This window comes from Terrapene carolina, unplaced genomic scaffold (genome assembly GCF_002925995.2).
Source record: "Terrapene carolina triunguis isolate 2854851 unplaced genomic scaffold, T_m_triunguis-2.0 Scaffold102, whole genome shotgun sequence".
In the NCBI taxonomy this organism is placed as follows: domain Eukaryota; kingdom Metazoa; phylum Chordata; order Testudines; family Emydidae; genus Terrapene; species Terrapene triunguis.
This window is the reverse complement of record NW_020664453.1, coordinates 2,643,273-2,670,245: the sequence shown is the minus strand read 5'-3', so window position 1 is coordinate 2,670,245 and position 26,973 is coordinate 2,643,273. Positions and strand designations below refer to the sequence as shown.

Genomic DNA, 26,973 nt, shown 5'->3' with positions numbered 1-26,973 from the left:
CTCCTAGACGAACGGGCAACATTCAGACAAAACCCACCATTTCAAATTCAAAAGCTAGGGTTTATGCATATACAGATCTCCATTCTCCCCCCGCTCCCCCCCCCCCCGAGCGGAAAAACTCAACCCCCTCTTCCCAAGCTGCTCTTCATGGATCCCTGGCTGGTCACTTGCTGGCAGGAGTGCTACCTATGGTACTTATATGGCCCCCATTAATGTATTTAGCTTCACAAATTCCTCTGAGGTAGGGAAAGTACCATCATCCCTATTTTACAAATGGGGGGTGGAGGGACAGAGAGACTAAGTGATTTTTCCCCAAGGTCACAGGAAGTTGGGTGGAATGGGAGACCCAGCCTAGCACCCTAACCACCAGTCCATCCTTCCTCTCCCAAAGGAAGTGACCTGTGTGATCACATGGTGCTAAGATCACATCTATTTCATTAAGACAACTAAAAATATGTCCGTACTTTCCTAAAGTTACTCTTCCATGTATGCATGTTATACAAACACAGACAGGAGGGGAGGTAGCATGTGTGATCATGAGCAGGAGGGAGGCAACGTACACAACACTATGAAGATGTGGTGCACACAACTGAAGCCCTCTCCAGCATTTGCACCAGATAAGGAAGGGTCCTGAGGATCAAATTATTGTTTTGCAAATACCTGGTCCACAAGCTATGTACTTGGTTCCTTCGATCTTCCAAAAATGGAAGGATGGAGATGGTTTCACGTTCACTTATATCAAATGTGTGTTCCCGAAACAGATTTCAATACAAACCTGCATCTCCCTGTTTTTCTATAAGTTGTGTCCAATGGTCTGCCCAGTTCCCAAGAATTTCAAAGGGGTCTCAGAACTGTAACAGAGAGGTGCCTCTCTTACAAAAAAATACTAGGAAGTTGCAGACCCTGCAGGCTGAGTGCACTGCACACACCAGGGGCTCCTTACATCTCTCCGTCCCATGCACAAGCTCCCTATGTGCCACCCTCCCCCTTGATTTCAGGGACATGCTGCACCACCTCCCCCCCCCATGCCAGAGTCTGTGTGCCCCCCCACATTCCCTGCTCTCCAACATGCCAGGGTCCTCCATCTTCCCCCAATGCCATGGGCTCTCCCTTGTCAGGGTGCTTCACTATTCCACTATGCCAGGATTGTGCGTGTGACCCATAACCCTCTCTCCCCCTTTTTCCATTTACTGAAGTCCTCCATCTGTCCCCCGTATGTCAGTTCTGTGCCCCCCTCATTCTCAAGGCTCTGCATGTGGCCCTATTCCACCCCCCCATTATTCTCCTCTTCGCCCCCCGCCCCCTTTCAGCAGGTCACTAAACTCAATAGGATTCTGATCACCACCACACTCAATGTCCCCTGAAATGCTGAATTGATCGGATGTGACATTTCACCGTCCCTGCATTACCTCCAAACAGCACCATGCCTTCGAGTCGGCAGAGTTTGTAAGTCTTATGCTCAACAGTGCAACGGTACCTGAATGACATTTCAAAATCTTATATTGAAGGTGAGAAAGGGCAAAAATACTTGTTTTCCAAACTGCTAATTAACGTACCGTGGCCCTTCTGAAAAAAAGAAAAAAAAGATATTTCTGTTCCTGGTTGTGTGTTCTTCATGGGAATGATGAATGAGCCCTTGTGTAATGAAGATTCAAACAATACTATTTCACCTCCCCAGTCATTTCCTACAAGGCATGTTCACTACAAATCAGCAAGCCAAGCAGTGATAGCCTGTTATTTTCGTCAGATTACGCTAAGTGTACGCTGCACTCAGAGCCTTCTTCCACCCAGAATAAACCATGTGCTTGAGTGAACTAACTTGCTGAACAGCCCCTAATTGCTTCCCCCACCCCCAAACCGATCAATATATTTGTAACAAAAGGAAGGAGACACACGAGTACAACTAGTTGCTGAGAGGGGGACCAAAAGGGAGCAGTATGCAGTCCAATTCCATCGTTTCCAGCGACGAGACAATGGGCTGCAGGAGCTACAAACACGCTAGAACATACGAAACCTGGACCACGTGGAGAGCAAACCGAGATGAAGCAACATTAAAAGTTAAAATTAATTAGCTGGCACATTGACAGAGAATCCATTGTACTGCACAATCAAAGCAATCGAAAGCGCAAAAGCTTTATATAAGTAATGCTGAAAACTCCTTAATGACTGCAGGTAAAGATAGACGCACTGTTAAGACATGCCATGACACCAACCAGGCTCCAAGAGAAGCAAGAGTAACGCTTCTTTTAACACAGCTCGTAAAGCTTGTCTGTGTTGGGTCCCATAAGGATTTAAAGAAAAAAGCCTGGACTGAAAAATACAAGTAGTGTTCACCACTGCCCAGCGTTGCAGGACTCACTGTGAAAGCAGCACTTTCTTGAAAGAAAGGGCTTTGAAACTAGGTTGAAGGTTTGCTCCTGGACTCCAGACACCCCAGTATTGCATCACTCACTACATTTCTGATCGAGTCACTACAGTATCACTGATTTTTCAAGGCGTGCAACAATACATGCCTGCGACAAGACCTCATGCGCAAAACCCGTAGGAACAAAATTAGTTTCAAGCCGCAGCCAGCATCCTTTTATTAAACGGTGCCACTTGAGTCCCCAATACCCATCTTCTCCGCCATGAAACAAAAACCATGTATCTTAGGTACTCCTATGGCCCCTATTACCACAGCAATGAGCACTTCACTATGATGTATATATCCTCACCATCTTTGTGATGCATGCAAGTACCATCATCCCCATATAGTGATGGGAAACTGAGGCACAGGGACATTAAGTGGCTTGCCCATGGTCACAGATATAACTGAACCTGGGTCTCCCAGACTAACACCCTAACCACTGCTCCATCCATCCTCTCCTAAAGGTTATTTTCCTACCTGTAAGACTCTGCAAGAATCTCAGGCCTCAGAATTACTCTAAGGCTGTACAGGAAGCGATTTACACAGCCAAGATGATGAAATCAAGAATGCAATGAGATGTAGACAGTCATTGTTGACGTGCCAGTCATAAGGCAAATCATGAACGTGTCCCCAGCTTCTACAATGAAATGAGCTCTGGTTGTCAAAGGGGGTTGGAGGAGTAGTACCCAAGCCACTAAAAGAGTGGAGAACACCTGTTTCCCTACAAACTGCCCCCAACTGCAGAAACTTTCCACGTTCTCTAACCAGGGCTTCAATGTACACCGTAGGCACCTTTGAAAGGCCTGACAGAAGGTAGATAGTCCTGTCAAAAAAGAAAGAATAAGCTTTTGAGCAGTGATCTGTATCAGTGGAGCAGGAAGTCCAGCGGTCTTTTCAAGTGTTAAGGATGATCACCAGCAGTACAAGAATGGCCATACTGGGTCAGACCAAAGGTCCATCTAGCCCAGTATCCTGTCTTCTGACAGTGGCCAATGCCAGGTGCCCTAGAGGGAATGAACAGAACAGGTAATCAAGTGATCATCCCGTCGCTCATTCCCAGCTTTTGGCAAACCGAGGCTAGGGACACCATCCTGGCTAATAGCCATTGATGGACCTATCCTCCATGAATTTATCTAGTTCTTTTTTGAACCCTGTTATAGTCTTGGCCTTCACAACATCCTCTGGCAAGGAGTTCCACAGGCTGACTGTGCGCCGTGAGACACAATACTTCCCTTTGTTTGTTTTAAACCTGCTGCCTATTAATTTCACTTGGTGACCCCTAGTTCTTGGGTTATGAGAAGAAGTAAATAACACTTCCTTATTTACTTTCTCCACACCAGTCATGATTTTATAGACCTCTATCATATCCCCCCCCCCACCATTAGTCATCTCTTTTCCAAGCTGAAAAGTCCCAGTCTTATTAATCTTTCCTCATATGGAAGCCATTTCATACCCCTAATCATTTTTGTTGCTCTTTTCTGAACCTTTTCCAATATATCTTTTTTGAGATGGGTCGACCACATCCGCACGCAGTATTCAAGTTGTGGGCATACTATGGATTTATATAGAGGCAATATGATATTTTCTGTCTTATTATCTACCCCTTTCTTAATGATGCCCAACATTCTGTTTGCTTTTTTGACTGCCGCTGCACACTGAATGGATCTTTTCAGAGAACTATCCACAATGACTCCAAGATCTCTTTCTCGAGTGGTAACAGGTAATTTAGACCCCATCATTTTATATGTTTGTCTACAAACAAAGTACCTGAGCTGAATATTGCACAGGGTTTCTTGCATCATCTGATACTGGACACTGCCAGAGACTGAATAGTGGACTAGATGGTATCTTGATTTTGATCCAGTCTGGAAGTTCCTACATTCACAGAGCAATAGCCAAGGCCACTTCCTACCTTATGCAGCAACATACATCCCTCTTGCCCTCCTAAAATGGCTGTGACATCCCTAATTCTCTATGTTGCTTCACACAGAGAAACCTCTAACAAGGAGTCATTCCACGCTGAATGGGTAACATGGGAACTGCTGACTGGAACCCGGTCAACAGCTCATCTAGTAGCTCAGTATTGAGACGTAGCCAGATGTGTCAGAGGAGAAATGGAGAATCCCGCAACGTACACTTGAAAAAGCAGCAAGACCTTTAGCTTCCACCTAGGTTCTGGGCCCACCTACAGTCCCAACTCAGTTCCCTTGCTTCCTGCAGGGACTAACACCACAGCACGCTGCACTTCAGGGAGGGAGGCTGGGAAAAAGGAGAAACTCCTTCTGTTCTACCAACTGCATCTGGCTGGCACTTGAGAGACGTCGTCTGGCTCCCGAAACAGCCACAGCTGGTCACTCAGCTGGAGAGAAGGTCGCCAGGGAGCAGGTGCAAATGGCAGAGAAACTTACAGAACAAAGCCACACTTCAGGACTGCTTTATCATGTGTGTTAAAACTCATGCTGAGGTTACTCCTCCAATTCAAAGTGGCAACTCTGTCACAGTTCAGGCTCTCAGATAAAAGCTCATGGGTTCACCTTGCGATCCTGCAGGCAGATGGGCATAGGCTCCAGGAGACAGAACCCGTTTATGTGAATTACACACAGACCCCAGCTGCGTGGGGGGGGGAAGGGGGGAAGAGAGGAGAGGAGAGGAGAGGAGAGAGGAAGGAGAGGAGAAGGGAAGAGCCTACAATTAAACGTCTTACTTTTCAGGCATGAATCCATGCAAGTAGGGACACAGGAATGTGGTCACTTCCATACACCCTCCCCAGATCCAGTCTCTGCCTCTCCCCGTGATGAGCCCAGAAGACATGAGCACTGGAAAAACAATTACATTAATAATGCCCAGGGCAGCCATCATCTCCACTGCAGCTGGCAGGAATGAAGGACATGCTGTTGCTTTGCCGAGTCCCATAACGGGACACTGGGTCTCACTGGCACGCAGTGACGGAACACTGGGGCAAATCACCAGTCACATACACCAGCCAGCCAGCTAGCACTGCCACTCGAACACTGGCTCCTCCACCTAGTAACCCAAACTGCTCCCACTAGCAGCTGCAGCTCCATCATGGGCAGAGCCTTCCCACAGAAGGTGGTGGGGACCCTGCCACGTTACATAGCCCCTCAGCCCCATTGTTTTTCTACTGAGGGGTCAAACGAAAGGCGGAGATCTAAGGCCTCTGAGCTGATACCTTCTGCTGCCAACTAGAAGAACCCACAGCGATCTAGGTGCATGTGAGAAGTTGTGTTTGATGGGGGTGGAGGCGTGTAAAAGGCAGGACACTGCTCACCACCATTTTGTTAGCCCTAAGGAGAAAGCCTAGTCAAACTCAGCAAGAAGCCTGTTTGTTGGCTCTAAGCAGCCACCCACTTCTCAGCCTCGCCATTCCTTTGGCCTGAGTGCCCTACCAATGCCATCTTACTTCCTGTCACATGAGGCGGTGAATTACAATAGCACCAGTAAAAACCTTTCTGGCACACCTAGTCTGCGGCAGTGCCCGTAGTGTAGATGCGGCCTTTGTCAACCCAGAGCAATGCATTTCCAGTGCGCTTTGAACCATGCAGTTGTACTCAGCCTTCAGAAGAAAAAGATGCTTTGCTTGGTGTATGGCCGGGCTCCAGCCACCATTTCCACTTACGCTGTGCCCCATCTCACGTGGGGAGAGGTGGCCCCCAAACTGCTAATAAAAACCTTCTGATCCCAAATGGACAGGCTACAGCATTTTCTGCAAGGAAGCCCCCCCACTTGCTGTGCTAATTTTGTTCATTGCAAAAAGGCCCTTCTTTCCCCTTATCCCTTTAACCTAATTGTTCTGTCCAAGCAACTAACTGGATAAACTGAGCTACAAATTCCTTACATTAAATAAAAACACACTTCCATGCACTCACCTGGCAAAGCAAACAGGTTCATTTGACTGGTTGGCATTCTGAGCTAGTACTATCTACTGCAGTGGTTCTCAAACTTTTGTATTGGTGACCCCTTTCAAATAGCAAGCCTCTGAGTGCGACCCCCCCTCCTTATAAATTAAAAACACTTTTTAATATATTTAACACCATTATAAATGCTGGAGGCAAAGCGGGGTTTGAGGTGGAGGCTGACGGCTCATGACCCCCCATGTAATAACCTCGCAACCCCCGGAGGGGTCCCGACCCCCAGTTTGAGAACCCCTGATCTACAGCATCCAGTACTTTCATTGTGTAACATCCTTAGCACCTTGCAAAACAAGAATTATGCTCGTTTTGCAGAATGGGAAGTAGAGGCAACAGGATGAAGTGATTTGCCAAAGCCCATGCAGAGAGTCGGTGCCAGAGTCGGAGTTAGAACCCAGGAGCCCCAGGCCCAATCGCCAATGGCCCAATCTGCCCCGCTGCCTGGAATCACCCATTCCATATTACCCACCCACCCTGGGCCAAACAGCAGAATCATAAGTGTTCCTCACTGCCCGGTCGAATCGCACATTTCTAGAGTATGCTAGAGCTAAGCTATAGACTGTAGCCAAATAGGAACTTAATTTCAAGCTTATTTGCAGTAGCTTTGCCTTTCAAATGTAAGAATTTGGATTAGCAGCCAGGACTTGCAAAAACATCTTTCAGATAAGAAAGCCAACACTGAAAGTGACGCATTGTTTTAAGAACAAGTTAAACACCCCCTCTACTCCTTGGGTAGGATGGTGCTGCCGGCCATGTCCCCTTGCAAGGCAGATTTCACTTACAAGTGCTCAGCTAAGACAGCACTAGCTAGAACACATCCTCTGCTTTGAAAGCTTATTTGTATTTAGAAAAATAATCAGAGGTGCAAGCTCAGCCTTGTGAAGCTGCATAAAGTAAACTCCAAAGCAAAGACAGCTTGGGGCGGGAAAAAATGGTTACAGGCAGTAAAGATGGGCCGCAAAAGCTGATTTTCACTACAAAAAGCTCCTGCATCCTGGGAGGATAAACATTCAAGATCAAATATTTAAGGGTTTACACAAACATTTTTTTAAAAAACGTTAGCGTAAGACACAGCCAGAGGTCTTCCTTTGGACTTTATCTTGACACTACAGGCTGCAGAGTCACTGCCTTTATAAGAGACATCAGGAGCGGTTAAAAACCCAATCCCTTGGCAACCAGACTGTCTCCCTTGTGGACCTCCTCCTGCCCTCTTGGTAAAAACAAACCCAGATGACAGCTCTAGTGCAGCACCAGGCAGAAGCGTATGTCAGCAGGATGGCACGAATGAACTGCGTGGGTTGAAGCAACACTGCACACAGCCAGCACCCAACAGCAGAAGTGGCAGAGCCCGTTAAAAAAAAAAAAAAAAAAAAAAAAAATCTGCATTTTCTGTAGATTTCTTTGTGCTCCCACCGCCTCCCTTCCCTTCCCCCACCTTAATCCCCAGGGCAACAATCAGTTATGCAAATAACAAGCCCTGCCCCCACTCCTTCCACACGCCAGTCTAACTGCTCCGCATCTGCGCCACGTCCTTTGCTCACAAGCCACAGTGTTTCTATTGTTCGGCCCATGCAAACTCTATGCCACAAATGTTCCCTTTCTAATCGCGATCGTCTCCATCTCTCGCTTTCCATCCGAGCGCCTCTTCAGATTTAACCTCGTCTTTATTTTAAACGGGAATTATAACGGAAAAAATCATCAATGTTCTAACGAGGTAGATGGCCCCCATCAAGCCAAGCACAAATTTAACCCATTATAAGCACCACACAGAAACCAGGAGGCAAGCTTCATTTAAAATAATAATAATAATAATAATCCTTGACCTTAGCAAAGAACTGAAATAGAATACCACAGTTTGCTCATTAGGATTTCATGGTGGACGTGCCACTCCTAAAGGACGTCCAGTGCCCAGTATGGTACTTCTGACCTGGCAGAACCAATAGATTTCGTATTGGGAAAGCGACCAGAAACAACATATATTTGAAACCCCTCCACGGGGATGAGACACACACACCAGCTTTAAGAGGGTTGCTAAACCAGAGTTTTTAACCATGCCCTTCAGACTCCAATGGAGAAAGTTGGCAAACGGATGTTAAAATAAAGGGGATCAAAATGTAGACAATGGATCTTAAACTTTTCATATTTTTGCAGCTCATAAAAAAGGGATGCGGATTTAATGTTCTGGTTTCAAAATTAAATCAAACACCCAGGTTAGGGTTTGGTTTTTTTTGTTTGTTTTTTTTTTTTCCCCCAATATAACTGAGCTTGTTGGAAGTAAAAGTTTATAAGGAGAAGGAAAAAGAATAATCGACATCGGGCACCCAAAGGTCACCCCAGGAGAGAGGAGACTGTGCTTTTAAAACCACACTACCACTATTCAAACTGAAATGCAAATGCAAGTATCAGCCCAGTGAAAGCAAACTCTGAACAGCCGCCTGACAAGCTATTGCTCACTTGAGTATTTCTCCTTAAACAAACAGCGTACAGATGTAGATTCCCTAACCTGTGTCCAGTCTGAAACATCAATATGCCAAAGAGAAATCTACAGATATAAAAACTGAAGACTTATGGTGTCAATAACCTCAATTTGTACTACAGCTTCCATCACTGCTTCTACCAGCCAAAGCAGTGCCTGCTCTCTAAAGAGAGACGAATCCCAAGCAGATAAAGCCGAGACAGAAATCAACTTTTAAAAACCATCTGTCTTTTCATGGCAATTTCCATGAATTAAGAGGAGTGACGAAGGCAGGCAGTCCTGCGGGTCAGAAGAGTGTTGGATGGCTCCATGCAAAGCATTATTCTCCCTGTCAAACCCAGCACCATTTCACTAGCCTCGCTATATCACACCACTTCGCTCTGCACACAGGGAGTCCCATTATCCCAACACAAGCAGTGTCCACCAACACACGTTTAAACATTTACATCTTTGGCAGAAGATTGGATTTTCCCCTCTTCCTTCATTAAAACATCCTTTAAGACAACACACATGCCCCAACGACAAAAGAAACTCACCACTGCAGTACCATAGTGCTCCTGCAGATGGACCTGTGTCACCCTCTACTTCCAAAGTGTTACCCAACCAGCTTCAGTGCCCTCAGCATGTCTGCTGCCCAGAAGCCGCTAAGTGAAACTTTCTGTGCCTAAGTCCACACCTAACACTGTGTGAGACGTCATGAAGCTGACTTGAGCGCCAGTGTAGACACAAATGGCAGCATTCCTCCTGCAGCCTAGCAATCTAGCTACCGCCTTCCCGAGAGGTAGATTGTAGATAATGTTTTCACCCCTCAGCTCAGAGAACCGAGAAGCTACATTGATGGAAAAACCCTTTCTGTCGACAAAGGAAGCGTCAACACTACGGCGCTGTAGCTGTGCTGCTGTAATGTAGACATATTCTCAGTCTCTAAATTTCACTTCAGTCTTCACTGGGGGGGATGGGGGACACAGCACCCAAAGGGCTGAGAGCCTAGCTGCGACGCTGGGCATCTGAGGAGTGCAAAAGCACTGTAGGCAGCTAAGTGAAGGCTTAGGTTAATAAACTTCTCAGGTCCACTGCATGCACACAACACAGGGATGGAGCAGCTTGGGAGAGGAAGGCTGCAGGGCAGGCGAGATGGGGATAAAGAGGACAGGAAGGAAATGATGCTCTGGCCATATAAAAACAGGGAAGGAAGTCTTAATTTTTCCAACAGACTAATCCACATGAGTTTGAAGGAGAAAGCCCAAGGTTTTCGGTACACACCCATCCTCACCTTGCAGCCCCCCAACCTCCCACTCCACTCCCTTTGCCAAAGCCGACAAAGCCCGGTCACTGAGAATGGGCCCCACTCTCACCAGCTCCTTGGCAGACAGATTCACTATTGAGGCTAGTGGCAAAGATCAGACGTTCAAAGCCGCGGACCTTTGTTTATTTTGAGAAAAGAAATGTTCCCATCAAGTCAGGGCAGGGCCAGAAGGGGATGCTTTCTACACGGGGGAGAGGGGAAGTCAGCCAAAGCCACATTCTGCTAGAATCTTGGAAAGTGCTGTAATGATGCAACTACACATGGCGAGGAGAGAGCACAGTATACATTCTGAACACCCCGTCCTGCTCCATGCTCTCGCCGCCCCCAGACCGTGCATCGTTGTGATCCGAAAAGGCACCAACTCCTGCTCATCCTCAAGCAGGGTGTGTAATTTAACTTTCTGGTCAGAAAATAAAAGATGTGCTAATTCAGTAAAGCCAAGGAAACCTCTAAGCTGCAGTGTGCGCTGAACTGGTAAGGCAGCGGCTACTCCTTGGCTCCTCCCATCCTGCTGTGTCAGGGCTTAAGCTGGCTACAAACCTCACTCATCAAGTCACCAGGGTAAAACACATCACCCCTCCCCCACAGTTAGCAGTAAACCAACAGCCTTTTCAGTTTAAAGAAACAGCAGCACTCCCGTCTCTGGCTCTATTTGGGGGATTGTTTTTTTTAAAAGGCTTTCAATATTCTTCCCTTAACTCCCCTTCTACCCTCAATTCTGAATCTCGCAGCCTTTCACCACGAGGTGACCACAAAACAGGTAAAGTGCTCGCTAAGTTAACGATCTTCACAATTGTTCTGGGATCCGAATCAGTTACCATGCCCAATTATTGCTTCAACTCTGTTAAAAGCCCAGCTGACCCACTCTTTTCCGCTCATATAAATCCTGGCAGATTACAACATATATGTTTACTCAGAACCTGGTGAGCAGGTTTCAATGCCAGCTCCTGACAAAAGAAGCCAGCAAGTGACAGATGTGATCTGAATTTTACCTAGTTATGGCTGTGCTGTGACAGATTAGCTGACTCATGGGAAGGGGGTTTACCTAGGTTGTCTGAAGAACTGCATCCGCTCACTCCCCGGATGGACAAAAGCTATTTGGTAGGCATGGATAGAAGATGGAAAGCTGGAATAACTAGCAGAAGGTTCAGAAGCAATCTGGTTTCTTTCTACATGTCCTATAAAAGGTTATGAAATGCACAATTACACACTGCTACCTCCTGGGGTTGGTGGATTATTTTAAAAATGGCAAATCTGAAAGGGTACTTTCCACCTTCCCCAAAGGTATAAAGAGATTGTACCAAACTGGCTTAAGTATTTTCAACTAAAATGACACCCTACCATTGTTATAATGATTACTTCTGTTCCAGCACCTAAAGGGTCCCCTCCAATAGAGGAACCAGAGCCCACTGCGCTAGGTGCTGTAAACAGCCAGAGAATCTATGCTCCCAAACAGCTTACAAACTACTGTATATGGAGAAGTCGGAGGAAAATCAAAGACAGAAAGGGGAAGGTCACACAACAGGTCATCAGTGGCACAACTGGGAACACAACATATGTCTGCCAAGTATCAAGTCAGTGCTCTGCCCACTGGACCACACTGCCTCGTGAAAAAAAAAGAGCATGGGTCGCAGTGTGTTTACAATCTGCACAGGCAAACGTTTTGCCCCTTGCATTCGCTCTGCAGTGTTTTGGAACTGAAAAGGAAAAAGTCCGCAACAAGCTCTCTTGACAAAGAACTCTCTTTTTCGGAAGGGGGAGTGAAAGTCACTTTTGATTCTACCGTAATTGGTAAATAAAATCACAAGCACCAGCAATGTGTCAAAAAGTTTATGCTTTTAAAGGGCAAGCTCCGCTCTGAGGCTCCTGCTAAACAGCAGGAACCATTAACACAAAATGAACTGTATCTGTGGTTCTCTGGAGATGAAACCTCAGAAAGCCTCCAACTGCACAGTGCATCCAAAGCCGTTTGTCAGGCGTTAACACTCAGACCCCCGGACATTTGATGTTTAGTTGTGCAAGAACGTAAAGAACCGAGGCAGTTCTATGCCCATTCTCTTGCAGCTGGACTGCAGTCAATTGGATGAACCAGTTTCAGCATTAGGCTTCTCTCCTCTCCCATTCTTTAATCCTCTACCTTTACATGGTTCCTTAAAGAAAGGAAATTACCCAACAGTGGTACAGACTCCGCCTCTAAAACCCTGTGCACAAGCAAGGATTCTGCACAATCAGTTGCCCTTTAATTTATTCAGCATCTGGGCAAAGGTTACTTTTTATTCCGTTTTACAGGCTGTTGCAGCTGCAGCATGCAAACACACATGCAGTATTCTGAAAAAACCCAAGTATTCGGTTAGCTTCCTAGGATTGGCCTGCAGCTGTTTTCAATGGAGCAAGAGGTTGTTTGAAAAGAGAAAATATGTAACAAAAGGTAGGAGAAAATCCAAGTTTCCAAGGTAAGGAAGGAAATGATCAGAACAGGAAAGCCTCACTCATACCCATACATGTTGCACTGACCTAACAAATCTTCAATTGCCAACCAGAAAAGCAGAGAGACGTTTTCTCCTGAGGGCTGTAATGTTTTGGTCTCATTTCGGTTGTTGGGTTTAGTATGTGGGTGCTGGTGGCCTGTGACATACAGGAGGTCAGACTAGATGATCTGGTAGTCCCTTCTGGCCTTTCAACTCTATAATAAAATTCTGCTCCCTCTGAACAAGACCCTCACTCTGCAAACACACCTTTTGCTGCATACCTTGCAGTACCTGGTTGGCCCAAACTGTTGCTTCAGAGAGCTCTCTGAGCTCCCCAATATAAGATGTCATCGTCCCCCTGGCTTCATACGTGAACTGCAGATGCACCTTCTGCTTCATTTTCTTTGTCGTCCTTTCAGAGGAACAAAGGAAATGACTGAAGGCTTACAAGCTTTGGATTTACCCAGAACTACAAATCTGGCAGCGTCTCGGCCCTTAAGAACACCCACCTCCAAACGTCCGCCGAGACAGGGGGTCAATCACAGACCTAGACACCTAGAGCCCATGGAGGGATCTCTACAGCAAGCATCTAAGAGCAGCTCGTCCTGGGTGCTTGACATTACACATGGCTGTGTCCTCCTGAAGCAAACAATGAAATCCTGCATCACAAACAAAAAGCAGCCTTTTATACTGATGGCTGTTCCCACCCATAACCACCTACTCCTTCCTCAGTGGCTTCGCTTTCCAAATGCCACCGGGTTCCCTCCAATGGTGATCAAACCTAACAGTGGGGGGGGGGGGGGGGGTTGAAAAAATGACTCACTTCTGTATCACTGACATCTCAGTACTACACATCTATTGGCTAAAGGCTGGTCAAAGTGGCCTTTAAGCGGGGGGAGAATAAGGACGAAAAAGAAGGATACAAAGCTAGGGTGACCAGACAGCAAGTGTGAAAAATTGGGACGGAGATGGGGGGTAATAAGCGCCTATAGAAGAAAATGCCCCAAATATCGAGACTGTCCCTATAAAATAGGGACATCTGGTCACCCTATACAAAGCATACGCGCTGCCCAAAGCTAACACAGAACACGTGATCTCAGCAAGCAAGAACACGGGAGGGGGGGGGGGGGGGAGAAGAGGGGAGGAAAAAAAAAAGACCGCCCAACAGACCTTTGAGCATTTTAAGCCTTATGGTGGGAAGTGTGATTTGCAACACCCACAGTACCTTGGGGGGGGGGGGGGGTGATTTCCTACTCCCCAACCCCCAAACAACCACTGCATCCAACAAATCTGTGATTGGATCATTTTATTTGCTACAAAAGCATTGTTAGATTTGGCTCTATTGATGGCCACAGTTCGTGGTGTGCTCAACTTCGGCGCGGGGGGGGAAAGAGGAGAAAAGAGAGAAAAATCCTCTTCCACTCCGGAAGCACACATTCCATTTGCGTTTTGTTTCCCGGCTAGAATACAAAGTGATTTACTTTGCTACTGATGGTCTTCGAAAGACAATTTTTTAAAAACATGTTGTTTAATGTAACTTTTTCCCACCCAACTCTTTTTAGATGAAATCCCTTGTGGATTTAAACCCGAGAAAGTTTGCATCTTCCCACTATTTGTTGACATAAAATAAATGTTGCTGCCTTACTTTACAGAGGCAGTCAGAATCAGAGGGGGGGAAAAACGTCTGTTTCTATTTGAAACTGTCAAAATTAGCATTCAGTAATTAAAAATCACACCCTTTCTCTTAATAACCTAACCAGCATGATACAATCAGGTTGTGCCAACTCTTTAATCTAATTGACTAATTACAGATTTTAATTTAGTCAGTTACTGAACAACTGTTGACAATTTGTTTTCATTAGGGACAGAACAGGATAAATATTTAGGAACCCCCATCACAAAGACTACAGCGCAAGTTCTGCGCCATGACCTCAAGGGTAGGGCACTCTGTTTTTCCATCAATATCAACTAAATGAAGGTATTGCTTTAAAAGCCACACACTCTCCCAGCTCCGCTGCAACCATCCAACACTTCAATAATCCTTGCTATAAGCACGGTATCATTCCAAGGCAAAAGAGATGGTTTTGTCTGCAAGAACTGTCAATGCTATTAAAACAGCGCAACTTTATACCAAGAGCTTAAATGAAGGGGTGTATTTTAATGATGCAGTTTTGCTTTTACATATTAGAAAGATATCAGCTGTCCAGACAAGTTTATCAGCTTTGGCTCATTAAAAAGTGAACTTCTATGGGGGGGGGGGGGGGGGGGGGGAGAGACACCTAAAAAGTTACGTAAGTGTCTGCTTTGGAAACTAATTATTGAAACTCTTAAAGGCACATGGATTTATTCTTATTGAAAAGACAACCATCCTTTCCCCTCAAATGTCTCCATCCAAAAAGAGATGGGTAGACACATGGGTAGAAGACTAAAATCAGCATGTTGCTAGGTTGGGAGAAAATTCTACACTCCTTTTAGGGGTTTGGGGTTTTACAGATAATCCTGCAAAGGTGCCAAATGTTAAGAAAATTCCTCTGTTCAGTTACCTATTGGGAAACTCTGGCCCTACTGAACGGCTATGAACATGCCTTGGAGACAGAACAGGCATATTTCTTACCAGGGAAGCAGTCTGTTTAGTTTGTGCCTGCGCAAGCACTTCCTTAGCAAAGCCACAAGGGAGTGAAGTTTTCTAGCAATCCCCTCTTTCCATGTCCTCCTTTCAATGAAAACATGACAAAATTTGATTCTTCACAATTACTGCATGGAACAGGTTCTGCTCTTTTGCAGCAGCAGGACTGAAGTTGCAGCATCACTGCTGCTGTAAAGGATGCTATGGCCACTGAGTGCAGTACAGGTGCAACTGACTTCCTAGTTGGTCACGGATATGCCACAAAAGGCTCCTAACTGATGGCATTGAACTCCTGTCAACCCCAGCCTTTGGGGACAAACTTTTAAATGGTAGAGTATGCAACAAACTGGCTAGCGTGTGTGCGCACCAGTGTCCTCTAACAGACTAAACCCGACTGGCCTCATAGGCCCTATACTGCTCACCGCTTTAATGGAAGTGAAAGGAGAGGTGCTTAAGACCAGCTCTCTGAAGTCCTGAGATGACATGGTTGCACAGGGTAGCACCCACCATGAAGTCTTAGGATATGGGTTTACTACACGTAAGCCAAGAACAACAGCTCTTCATTGGTGCTGAAGAGGTAGCAAGAACTACACACAAGAAAAGTCTAGAATAGATACCGAAAACCCCAACAACTGCACATGATTTATCAATTGAGTCCATGGTTAGCCTACATAATGCACATCCAAACACTTTACATCTCTTAGGGCAGTGGTTCTCAACCAGGGGTACGCAGAGGTCTTCCAGCGGGTACATCAACTCATCATTTGCCTAGTTTTACAACAGGCTACATAAACAGTACTAGTGAAGTCAGTACAAACTAAAATTTCATACAGATAAGGACTTGTTTTATACTGCTCTATATGCTGAACTGTAAGTACAATATTTATATCCCAATCGTTTTATTTTATAATTATATGGTAAAAAGGAGAAAGTCAGCAATTTTTCAGTAATAGCATGCTGAGTCACTTTTATATTTTTATGTCTGATTTTGTAACCAAGTAGTTTAAGTGAGGTGAAACTTGAGGTACGCAAGACAAATCAGACTCCTGAAAGGGGTACAGTAGTCTAGAAAGGTTGAGAACCACTGTCTTACGGCGTCACAACATCCTGCCTTCCGCTAAGATACACAGATTTGAAATGGTAAACAATCCTGTCCCAAGAACAGAGGACAGGGACAAAACAGACCTTAACAGCTACAATGTACAACATTAGAGCTACAGTTTAGACCAGGGGTCAGCAACCTTTCAGAAGTGGTGTGCCGAGTCTTCGTTTATTCACTCTGATTTAAGGTTTCACGTGCCAGTAATACATTTTAATGTTTTTAGAAGGTCTCTTTCTATAAGTCTATAATATATAACTAAACTATTATTGTATGTAAAGTAAATAAGGTTTTTAAAATGTTTAAAAAGCTTCACTTAAAATTAAATTAAAATGCAGAGCCCCCCGGACCGGTGGCCAGGACCCGGGCAGTGTGAGTGCCACTGAAAATCAGCTCGCGTGCCGCCTTCGGCACGCATGCCATAGGTTGCCTACCCCTGGTTTAGACCAATGGATTTGGGGGGAGGGGGAGAACACACCTTTAAAACACCAAGATCATCCCCTACAGACACTAGTTTAAAGGCATTGTGCAATCACATTTAAACTAGCACAGACTGCCAGGTTAGTGGAAGTTGTGGAAACAAAGGCCACAAAAAAGCTGAGGTTTTTTTGTTGGTAGTGAAGGAGTAATAGGAGTGGAGATTACCTCTACAGATGCCTTCTCAGAGAGGTGATGTGCCCTAAGGTAATGCCTTCCAGAGTACAGCACTTGCAGAGAACAATCTTGGCCTGAGGAATTGGCAGCTTAGTTTTCAGGGTTCAGAAACCACTATCTGGATCCTATACTTGGTGTGTGGCCATTGAGGGAGCATGACTGCACTATATATGATCTTATTCTGCCCAAATGAGGCCCTACTGAAGGAGCCCCAGCTTGTCTTCTATTCCCCTATTGATTAAAATTACACATATTAACACCAATCATTGAAGCCTTTTAGGAAAAAAAATATTAACACCATATCTGCTGTTCCTGCATCGCGTAAGGCAGTGGTTCTCAAACTGTGGGTCGGAACCCCAAAGTGGGTCCTGACCCCAACTGGGGTTGCCAGGACTAGCTTAGACTTGCTAGAGCCTGGGGCCCAAGCCTGAGGGCTTCAGCCCTGGGCATTGGGGTTCAGGTTACAGGCCCCCTGCCTGGGGCTGAAGCCCTTAGGGTTTGGTTTTGGACTCCTGCCCGGGGCTGCGGGGCATGGGCTTTGCCCCCCACCCCGAGGCGGTGGAGCTTGGCCAGGCTCAGGCTTGGGTCCCCCCTCTTGGGGTCCTGTAGGAATTTTTGTTGTCAGAAGGGGTCCCGGTGCAATGAAGTTTGAGAACCCCTGGCATAAGGGATTTCCAAAAGGTACCATTTAACACAATGGGTGATTTTCAGATGTTCAAAAGAAAGAAAAGAAACATGGGTTGTTAGACATGTGAAGCAAATGAGATATTTTTACTGAACCAGCCATACCATCTTTTCCAGGACTAATCACAGCTTTCCTTGCACTGTCCATCAATCCTTTAGCAATGCATCTTTCAACAAGACTGGCGCAGTTGGACAGGAAGAGCTGGATTGATTTACGTTTAAAATAATTTAAACCATTAAAAAAAACAATGCTTTATTTTACATGCAAACGCATTATCTAGTGATCTAGCATTCTTACCCCATCAGCAGCCCTCAGGGGGACAAGACACCTTTTGAAACCTATATATGAATGCAATGGGGGGGGCGGGGGAGAAAATGGTGGGTTTTTTCCCCCCTTCAAATCTCATGTGACCAAAGCGTGATTTTTCTCGATACTTCTCGCCCTCTCAAGTTCAGCTTGAAGGAGGTTGTGCAGACAGAATAATGCCACAAAAAGTATGTAGCGACAGTCAACTAGATTTAAGTTCATTTTCTGTAGCTTGAGGCCAAAATCGACTAAAGTGGTTCTGGTGATCAAGTTTTCTGCAATTCCCCATTCTATGTATTAGCTATTTGACAGAAATTCACTGCGGTATTTAAACTGGCAGTCATCACAGCTAACTCAAATTGTATTGGCTTTCACAATGTTGAAATGCTGAACTGCAACCATCAATCGGCCAATTCTGAGATAACGTGGTGGTTGAAATTCCCTGTCATGCTGTACAATCCCTTTGTAGCTCACCGGCTCAGAAGATGCACAATGAAACCTGCAACAAGAGTGTCTGGCAACACAGCGCACACTGTAATACGAGTGTGCTTACAGAGGGGCTTTGCCTAGAAGCAAGATAAAGGCAGCCGTGCCAACAGCAGTAACCTCCAGAGAGAATATAACATTTTCTATTGGAAACGCACACAAAAATACTGAAACGAGAGACAGATTTGGGATATTTCTCCCCCACACTCCCTTTTGATGTTTTCACAACCCCAAACAAGTGAAGCAGAGAATAAAAGAAACACGTCCAATTTGATCAGATTCCCACTGCATGCAAGATCCAGAAATAAAGTATATTAATTGCTAAGAATTGAGTGCAAAGTTCAGAACAGGTCAAATTAGAAGAGTCAACTGGAAATCAATGTATGTGGCTTAAAATGAATGTAATTTTTAGCGCTTTTTACTTTTGGATAAACTGTTTCTGTATAAGTTGGGAGGAATAGGCTGGCCATAGCAAAGCTGCAAACAGGAATAATTTATTGAGGAGTGTTGGCTTTTCACACACACTGGAAAGCTACAGTATTTGATCCCTTAACAGAGTCCTGCTCTTATACATTATGCTCCCACTACCAGGTATTCTGGCACACCACCTCACCAAGAGCACAGCATCCTTGAAACTAAGCTAAGAGCTCAAACTCAGTGGAAACTGCATTTCCTAACCAGGTAAGGAACTATGTTAATCAAGACGTCATGAAAAAAGTCGTGAGAGACTGAAGTGAGAGAGTGATTTTTATTTAAATATTAAAATTTGATGGGGGAAATTGGTAATTTCTCCTGCTGCTACTATTAGTTTTCATAAGGTTATATTGGGAAGTGAAATGGAAATTACACAGCATGCAAATACCACACTTAACGCTCTACTAATGAAGCACGCTGTTGCTCTTACTCCAAAGCCTGTGTTCCCTAAGCCGGTTGATCTTGAGAGATGTGTCTCTTCATGTGTCCAAATGACCACACCTCCAAGATAAACAATGGGAAAGCAGCATGGAAGGGAAACTTGCCAAGTTTAAAGTGTATTTCAACCGGCGTATAATTTCTGTGCTAGCCAGGCACGAGAGGTTTTAAGACCAAAACATCTAGAGTTGATTATTTTACAGTGCTTCGTTTACACAAAGGTGAAAGTTGAGAGTAGTCCACTAGTGTATATTGGAGCAAATACAAAGTCTATTGGTAAATAAATGTCATTTTATGCATTGCAGACATGTGCAACCTCCAAAAAACAAGTTCTGTCATTGGTGAAGTTTAAACAATGTTCTACAAATCTGTGACATGCTGCATAATGGGATATTTTTACTCACATCCAACGCATAAAATTCATTATCTGGCCACTCTGTTCATGATTTGCAAACCACACAGGAATGGTACTGCCAGCCCTTTCACACCCAGTGAGCAAGGGACAAGGAATCAAACCCTGGTGAGAACCACTGAGCAGCCCCATAACTTTAGGTCATGCAAGATTTGCAGGCAGTTCTTCACACATCTTCAACACTCCTTTCAGCTTCAGCAACAGATGTTCTGCTTTGGAACAGCAATTTAAGAGAAAGTTCAGAAGGTGACAGGAGTCTCCATTTAGACTTTGGTGCTCCTTAGTAACCCTGAGAGGATAAATTTTCCCCAGACTCCACCTCCCCAAACAAGAAAATCCTGTGCCTCCTCATCCTTCCACATGTTACCTAAACAAAGACCGGCATTATCACCCCACACCAGAACTCCCAATGGAAAATACCAGGGCATCAACAAGAGATAGCTTTGGTGTTGCAAGCATCTAGCATTGCTGCCCCATGAACGTGCTATGTTTCTTTGCATTTTCAGAGCATTCACACAAGGGCCCTGGACCTACCGCTCAGAGAAACAAGTTCCTATTCACACAAAAAGTTTATCGTTTGCTCCCTTTCTTTGGTCAATATTTAAGTTTTATACGGGTAGTTTCCTCGCCCTGTAAAGTACACTACATTCTCCTGCTGTGAAAACATTGATTCTCGAGGAAAAAAGAACCCTTAAGCATCCGCAATAAGCAACAACGTGGAGCAGAAACATAATCAACCACTTTCAGGCCAATGAGAGGATGATGAGAATAAAACTAAGAGAAGGGAGAAGAATGGGGAGGAAAGCAAATCTTCTTATGAGTCTTCATAATAAAACTAAAAAGGTAAAGTACTTAGGGCTGTTATGAAACTGCATTACACTGAGAATTAAAAAACAATCAGGATTGTGTCTATTTGCTGTAAGCTTAAAGCAACATGTATTAAAGAAGTTTATGTGAATCTAATGCACTCATGCCTATTGTTAGAATTATTACCAAGCTAAAAAAGATTAATTTCTCTAAATACACTAAATCCTCAGACACTATTATAAGGCTGCTGCTAGCGTTGCTATATCTTGGCTGCCAATACCATCAAGCACACCTTTTGTTGTGCACCCAAGACCCACCCACCCCCCAAAAAAATCTGGCCCGCTGTGCCAATCATGGAGTCTTAACACGTTCAGGAAATTGACAATTACAGAAGAGATGCTTCAAGAATAACTGTCCACTAGGACACAACTGCAGTCTCCAGCAGAGTTTTCAGGAACTTTTAGTTACCAAAGTTGGCCTTAATATGAAAGGTCTGCTGACAAGTAGTTAGTCACGTTGTATCTTATACTTTTGATTATGAAGTCCAAGCTTTTAATTCAATCTATCTAAAAAAACAATACGTAAAGGACGTTGCCACATCATTTGAAATATTCTGAAATCAGGAGCACATACGGAATGGCACATGTGGTACAAGAGTATTCACCAATAGTCAGCAAGTCACAAAACAAAATTCCAGTTTGGCTCCCTTTGGGGGCAAACTGAATCCCAAGGGAGATGAAAAACCACAGTAGAAACACACAGACCCAAGGAAATCAGAGCAATTTCTGTTGGTTTCCCCTTATATTTCTCTAGGGGACAGCTCAGCAATTCCTGATTGGGTTATATCAAGGGGGAAATCAATTACACTTCTGCATCCTGAACCACTATCAAGATATTTCTTTTTTAACCTGTTCTGAAAACAGGTGCTGGCTTGGTGGAAACACCACCTTTAAACATTCATAGCAAATATTTTCAAACAGCACTTCACTATCTATATCCCATGAGCTTTCATGCTTTGCCACCCCAGCAACAAATGCCTTACCAAGCAACGGATGGAGCAGTTGGGAGGTCTTTAGTGTGGTCCATAACTCATCCACTGAGTCATGTTTACAGGACAAAACCTTACGTATGTTCTAGAGGAGACTAGCAGATGCACAGGCAGGATCACAGCAGTAACATAACAGGAAAGGAAAAGATTCTGTACCATTTTCTCCTGAAGATACTATGATCTGGATGGGGAGAAGAGGGCTGCTGTTGCTGTTAATAAAATGAAGCTCACTGACATTTTCCTGTAGCAACCCAGCCCAAGCCTGCATCAATTCCTCAGTTCAAATTCCTCTGTCACTATCCTAACAACATAGCATTCACATGAACATAGAGTCTTAATTGAGCAGTTTCATCTGCGCAGGAGCAGACAACTCACTTTCCCCCTTCACAGCTCCACCCTTTATTGCCCTGGATTCCGCCCTGGCAGAGGTTATGGTAGAAGGGAGACTGACGACAGAGGATTCCCACTAGTCAATTCTGACTTAAGTGCCAAATTGTCTCATAAAACACTCAGAGCACCAGCAAGGTTATCTGGCTGCTGCAGTTTTAGAGGTGCACCTCGGAGGTCACGCTAATATGATGTGGTCCAAAAAGAATAAAGTCTGCTCTTATCAAGTATCTTAAAACTCTTCCACTCTGAAATCACCACTGCAGGCAAGCCAGGGTCTTCAGAACAATCCCATCCCAAAGCCTGACAAGTTGCCAAGTTTGCCTACGAGTACACAGAACAGTCAGCCTAGCTTGGAGCAACGTCCCCACTGACAGGTTCAGATGGCTGCAAAGTCTCAAGCAACAGCAGCCCTGTGACTTTTAGTCATGGGGTTGCTCAGGAAGCATTTTGTTCTGCATTACAAAAAAAGCCAGCTGCCAGATACCCTCATTATGCACATCTGCTATTTACCTGGGATTCCCCAAACATGAATCTGCAGAACAAACAGTCATTGCTTCACATCCAATCCCAGAATTCAGCCTTTCCCACCGGTTACCAAAGGTAGGTTCAGTCCCAGCCAACACCTACATCATTTTCAAATAATTTCTCTCTTCCAGACACTCCACGGCCCTTAAAAACAGGACCTTCAACAAAACGGGGTTAAAGAAAAAGACTGCAATGCAGTCTTAATGAAATGAAGTACCTTTATATTGATATTTTTGAGACGGGATTATTGGACGTCCAGAGCAAGCTTCCTAGTAGCCCTAAGTGCACTTTGTCTGCAATGAGTGGATAGTTTTTTCCCCCCCACTAAAGAAACTGAAGATTTTTTCTTTTCAGATCCATAGATTACATACTTTTTTCTGTGCAGCAAAAAGGCTGGTAAAGGAGATGTCCTCGACATGAGAAATATCAGCAGTGTTCCCCCAACGCATGGCTACAGTAATGCTTTGTTGTCCATTGCTATGCAAAACTACTTCATGCTACCAATAGTCTGAACACCTTTAAGCACTCAAGATAAGTATCTGAACTAATTTACATAATTGCAACATTATGAAATACTGTTCAACCAAGTCGGAACACTACTGATTTTTTTTTTTTTTTTTATAAAAAGATACCGCCAGTTGGCTAGTTTGCTTTTGGTGTGTTGAAGAGGTTCAAGCTATCTGACCCCCTAATTACAACAAGGATTAAAAATTTGTTACTCACGTAATCATGAAAGGCTTTTGCTTCACTTGAATGTTCACAAGTATCTCGCCTTTCAGGAGCTGCACAGTAAAGGTCCCAAAATACGCTGCATGGCAGAAAAAGCAAAACAGGATCCAGTTACTAATTATTACCTATATACTAAACAGCAAACATACAGTGCCATAGTACAAACTGTGCCAACAGTTCATTAAAGGTGAACAGCTTTCCACCTCAATTGGCCTGTGGTCGAGAACATTTAAAGTCCATCAGAATCATGCATCCCATTTCATTCCATTCAAATCTTCTCGCAACAACGCCAAATAAAAGCATTTCAAACGGGGTTACCTTAAACATTTTAAGAGACAAAATTAGTACTGGTAGTAGTTACAGCGAGCTGGCAATCTGCCAAAATGAAGAAAGGTAATTCATGGACTTCTAAAACCTCAACTTAAGAGGTTATCAACACTGTCATCTCAGGATGCCTCTTCTCCCCTACCCCCAAAAGGTGTTCCAGTAGCCAGCTGTTTCAGCTTGTTCAAACCTCCTTTCCACACTCAAAGTTTTGAGCAACGCTTTGCAAGAATCCAGTCTGGAGCTTCAAGATCCAGTGTTAATCTACTGAACCTCGAAGTAACGTTTCTCACATGTGGGAAGTATTATTCCCACAATGAGTACAACCCAATCACAGAAATTTCACTTTGGCACGGGAAGCCATACAGCAAATGCTCTTTGATGTTGACCACACACAGGATTTCCAGTTAAGAACATCTCAGAAAGCACCCCTAGACTGCTCTCCCTCAGATACAGAGAGCCCCACTCGGCACAGCATGTAGGTACTGACTCACTGCTTCTTGTTGACCTGCACCGGTTGCAGGGCAGCATCTTGCCACCTGAGAGCCTGAAGTTGACTGGATGGCAATCCAGTGACAGTATTAGCATATATATGGCAGCAGGCAGAGAGAATTCAGTTTTGCAGCATCCAAAAGCCTTAATTCTATACCATGTTCCCCAAACCCTTCTTTAACTGTGTTACCCAACATGCAGGCATGGGCAGAAGTTAGACTGCCTAGGCATGCAACATAAACCGACTCCCCCACACGTCCAGTAATACCACAGATCTGATCTTCCGAGACTAGTGTGCACTATATGCTTCGTATGTCATAAGCATCCTGCACTAAGTTGGCAAATGCAATTAGGAACTGGTTTTCTCAGCTAATATAATGTTCTCAGTTACTGGCTGCAGGGCAACTCACAGCGGCTCCAGTCTCAGCCACTCCCAAACGCAAGGTGTCTGCTCTGGAAAACTAGTAGGCATGTATGCCTGGTTTTCCTGAATTTTGGGAATATGACCAAAATCTCTCTCAATATAGCCAGTATTTGTTTGTTTTTTAAAACACCTACCACATGCTCACAACACTATTGCAAACTTTAAATGAAAAGGCATTTGAAATCCATTGACCGTAACTTCATGGACACAAGTAGTCTTCCCTTGCTTCTCAGGGCACAATAGTAGATTCTCCAGAAACTTAGGGGCCCTGCAAGTTTGCCACAACAATACACCTTTGCCAAAGATAAGCCACAAAAACGGACCTCTTATGGGTCTGTATAACTGTTATTTCCACCAGTCAGCACTGAACAGAAAATGGCATCTCCTCCCCTCACCCAAAAACAACCCCCAAAAGATCAAGTCATCCTGAATCACCATCTTAAAGAAAGCAAGAGCTCCCTTCTGCCCTTGCTTTAGAATGATGCAGAGGGACAGACAAGCACTTATTTAGATACCCTGACTATCCAGCGAGAATAAGAAAGAAACCAACAGGAAGTTCTCCCCTTCTTCCTTATAACAAAGCACAAATTTCTACTCATTAAAAAAACAAATCGTATCCTTTAGTAAAAGGCCACAGTTCACCACCATACACTGCTACTACACAACATTTATTTTTCAAACGAGACAAGGATCAAGCCAAAACTTTTACCTAGGCTATTTTTTTTTTTCTTTCAGATGGGTTAAGATAAAACATTTTTCTTTCATTTTTTTCCAGGAGGAACTAGGAATGCACACTTACCACCACCATGAATGTAGAAACCCAGGAGGCTCTCCTAGTGTGATATTTTTTTCCCATCGGATCTACAAACAAGAAAGCGTGCAAATCGGTTAGATGAGGCAGGCTGAGAGCAAGAGAGGACGCTCCTCCAAATAGCCAGGAGGCTCTGAGGCCAACTAGCAATAAATGGCAAAAGGTGATAAAAATTCAAAATGGAGGCCACAGTGGCTGCTTCTGAAAACAAAGGCTATCAGGGGAAGGGGGGGGGGCAAAAAAAAAAAAAAAAACAGAGCCACTTACCTCTGATAAAAAGGTCTGTGCTGATTTCTGCGCTCCTACATGCAGCAAATATTCGTAGACGTATAAAGCTAACCTGTAAAAGTACAGAAAGAGAGAGGCACCATTACACTGGAAAATACTTCATGAAACCATCCCACTCCGACAAAACCGTGCCTCCTCTCCTGGGAGATGCATGCTAAAACCTGTGGCAGGAAAGGACACACCATCACCACCAGAGTGGGAGAGATGGGAACTGCCCCTTCCTCTCCCACCCTCCCCCCAAAAGTTGACCCTACTTTAGTGCAGGAAACAAAATTACTTCTCTAGGCACATGCACAATTCAGCATGCAGCCAGTATCCCAAGTCACTGAGCCAGCCGCGGGCAAGCCAGAGCCCCACCAACTAAAAAAAAAAAAGGGGGGGGGGGGGGCAAGGTTGGTTCAACCCTCTAAGTGCATGGGGAAAGCGGAGACTATAAGGGGGGGGGAGAGAGAAGAGAACTGCTTCGTCTCCAGTCCCTTTGCCCCCCAACATCCTCTGCCTGCCCCAGCTTACGAACTCCAGGAGCCAGCAGTAAGCGAGGGGACCAGACGGGGCACCGAGGTGGGAGTAAGTGATTGTGCCCAAACAAAGCCCCTCGTCCCTTACACTTGCGTGGACGGACAGCCAGGGTCAGACAAAAGGACGCGGCGGAACCAGCAGGCGCCCCCCCCCCTCCCTTCCCCGGGACAGAGCCGCAGCCAAGTCTGAAAAATACCCTAGGGGAGACCCCCGGAGATCGGAGCCTCCAGTCCAATCCCAACCTCCAGCTCCCCAAATCCCGCTCCAACATCGGGGCTCCCCCAGCGCCGCGAGCCCCGCCGCGGCCGCGCTTACTTTTCTCGAGCCTGCCCGTCCGAGGGCACCGCCGAGCCTTTGCCTTTGGCGAACATGGTCCGCAGTGAGGAGGCGAAGCCGCCACTGGCTCTGCTACCGCTGCCTGGGTCTCTTCGGTGCCGCTCGGTCTCCCAGCGCCGCTCCCCTCGCTGTGGCTCGCCCCGGCCTTGGCTGCCTCCCCGCTCGCTCACTCCGGCTCCAGCTGTCAAAGCCTCAGCCCCGGCCTGGACCCCATCACCCTGGAACCGCTCCTGCCCCAGCGCCTTCCCCTGCTGCCAAGTGCCGCTACCACCACGGCTACTCCGAGCTCAACCGAACGTGGCTACACTGGGATGGAACGCGGCGGGCGTCAACGTTCCACAATTGATACACGCCCCGGCCAATCGGCGACCGGCGGGGGGAGGGGCCGCGCCGCCCCCAAGCGGCATGTTAAGGTGATACGGAGCTAAATGCAAGAGCTGGGCTGCTCCGTGCTAGGCGGAGGCGGCCGGGTTCAGCCTGCCTCGTAAAGGGCCCCATGGGGTGTGGGGCTTCT

General features: G+C 45.4%; 1 protein-coding gene across 4 annotated transcripts in view; it reads right to left on the bottom strand.

Moving 5' to 3' along the window:
• SSBP3 (single stranded DNA binding protein 3) overlaps nucleotides 1–26,722 on the bottom strand; it is a 136,220-nt gene extending 109,498 nt beyond the window's left edge. For all 4 annotated transcript variants that reach the window (XM_024219659.3, XM_024219660.3, XM_024219662.3 and 1 more), the window contains exons 1-4: nucleotides 26,439–26,722; nucleotides 25,584–25,656; nucleotides 25,305–25,366; nucleotides 23,260–23,344 (exon numbers count right to left, since the gene is read on the bottom strand). In XM_024219659.3, coding sequence (XP_024075427.1) covers nucleotides 23,260–23,344; nucleotides 25,305–25,366; nucleotides 25,584–25,656; nucleotides 26,439–26,494 — 276 coding nt within the window. In that variant the 5' untranslated portion in view covers nucleotides 26,495–26,722. The remainder of the gene's footprint in view (nucleotides 1–23,259; nucleotides 23,345–25,304; nucleotides 25,367–25,583; nucleotides 25,657–26,438) is intronic.
• Nucleotides 26,723–26,973: the final 251 nt, after the last annotated feature.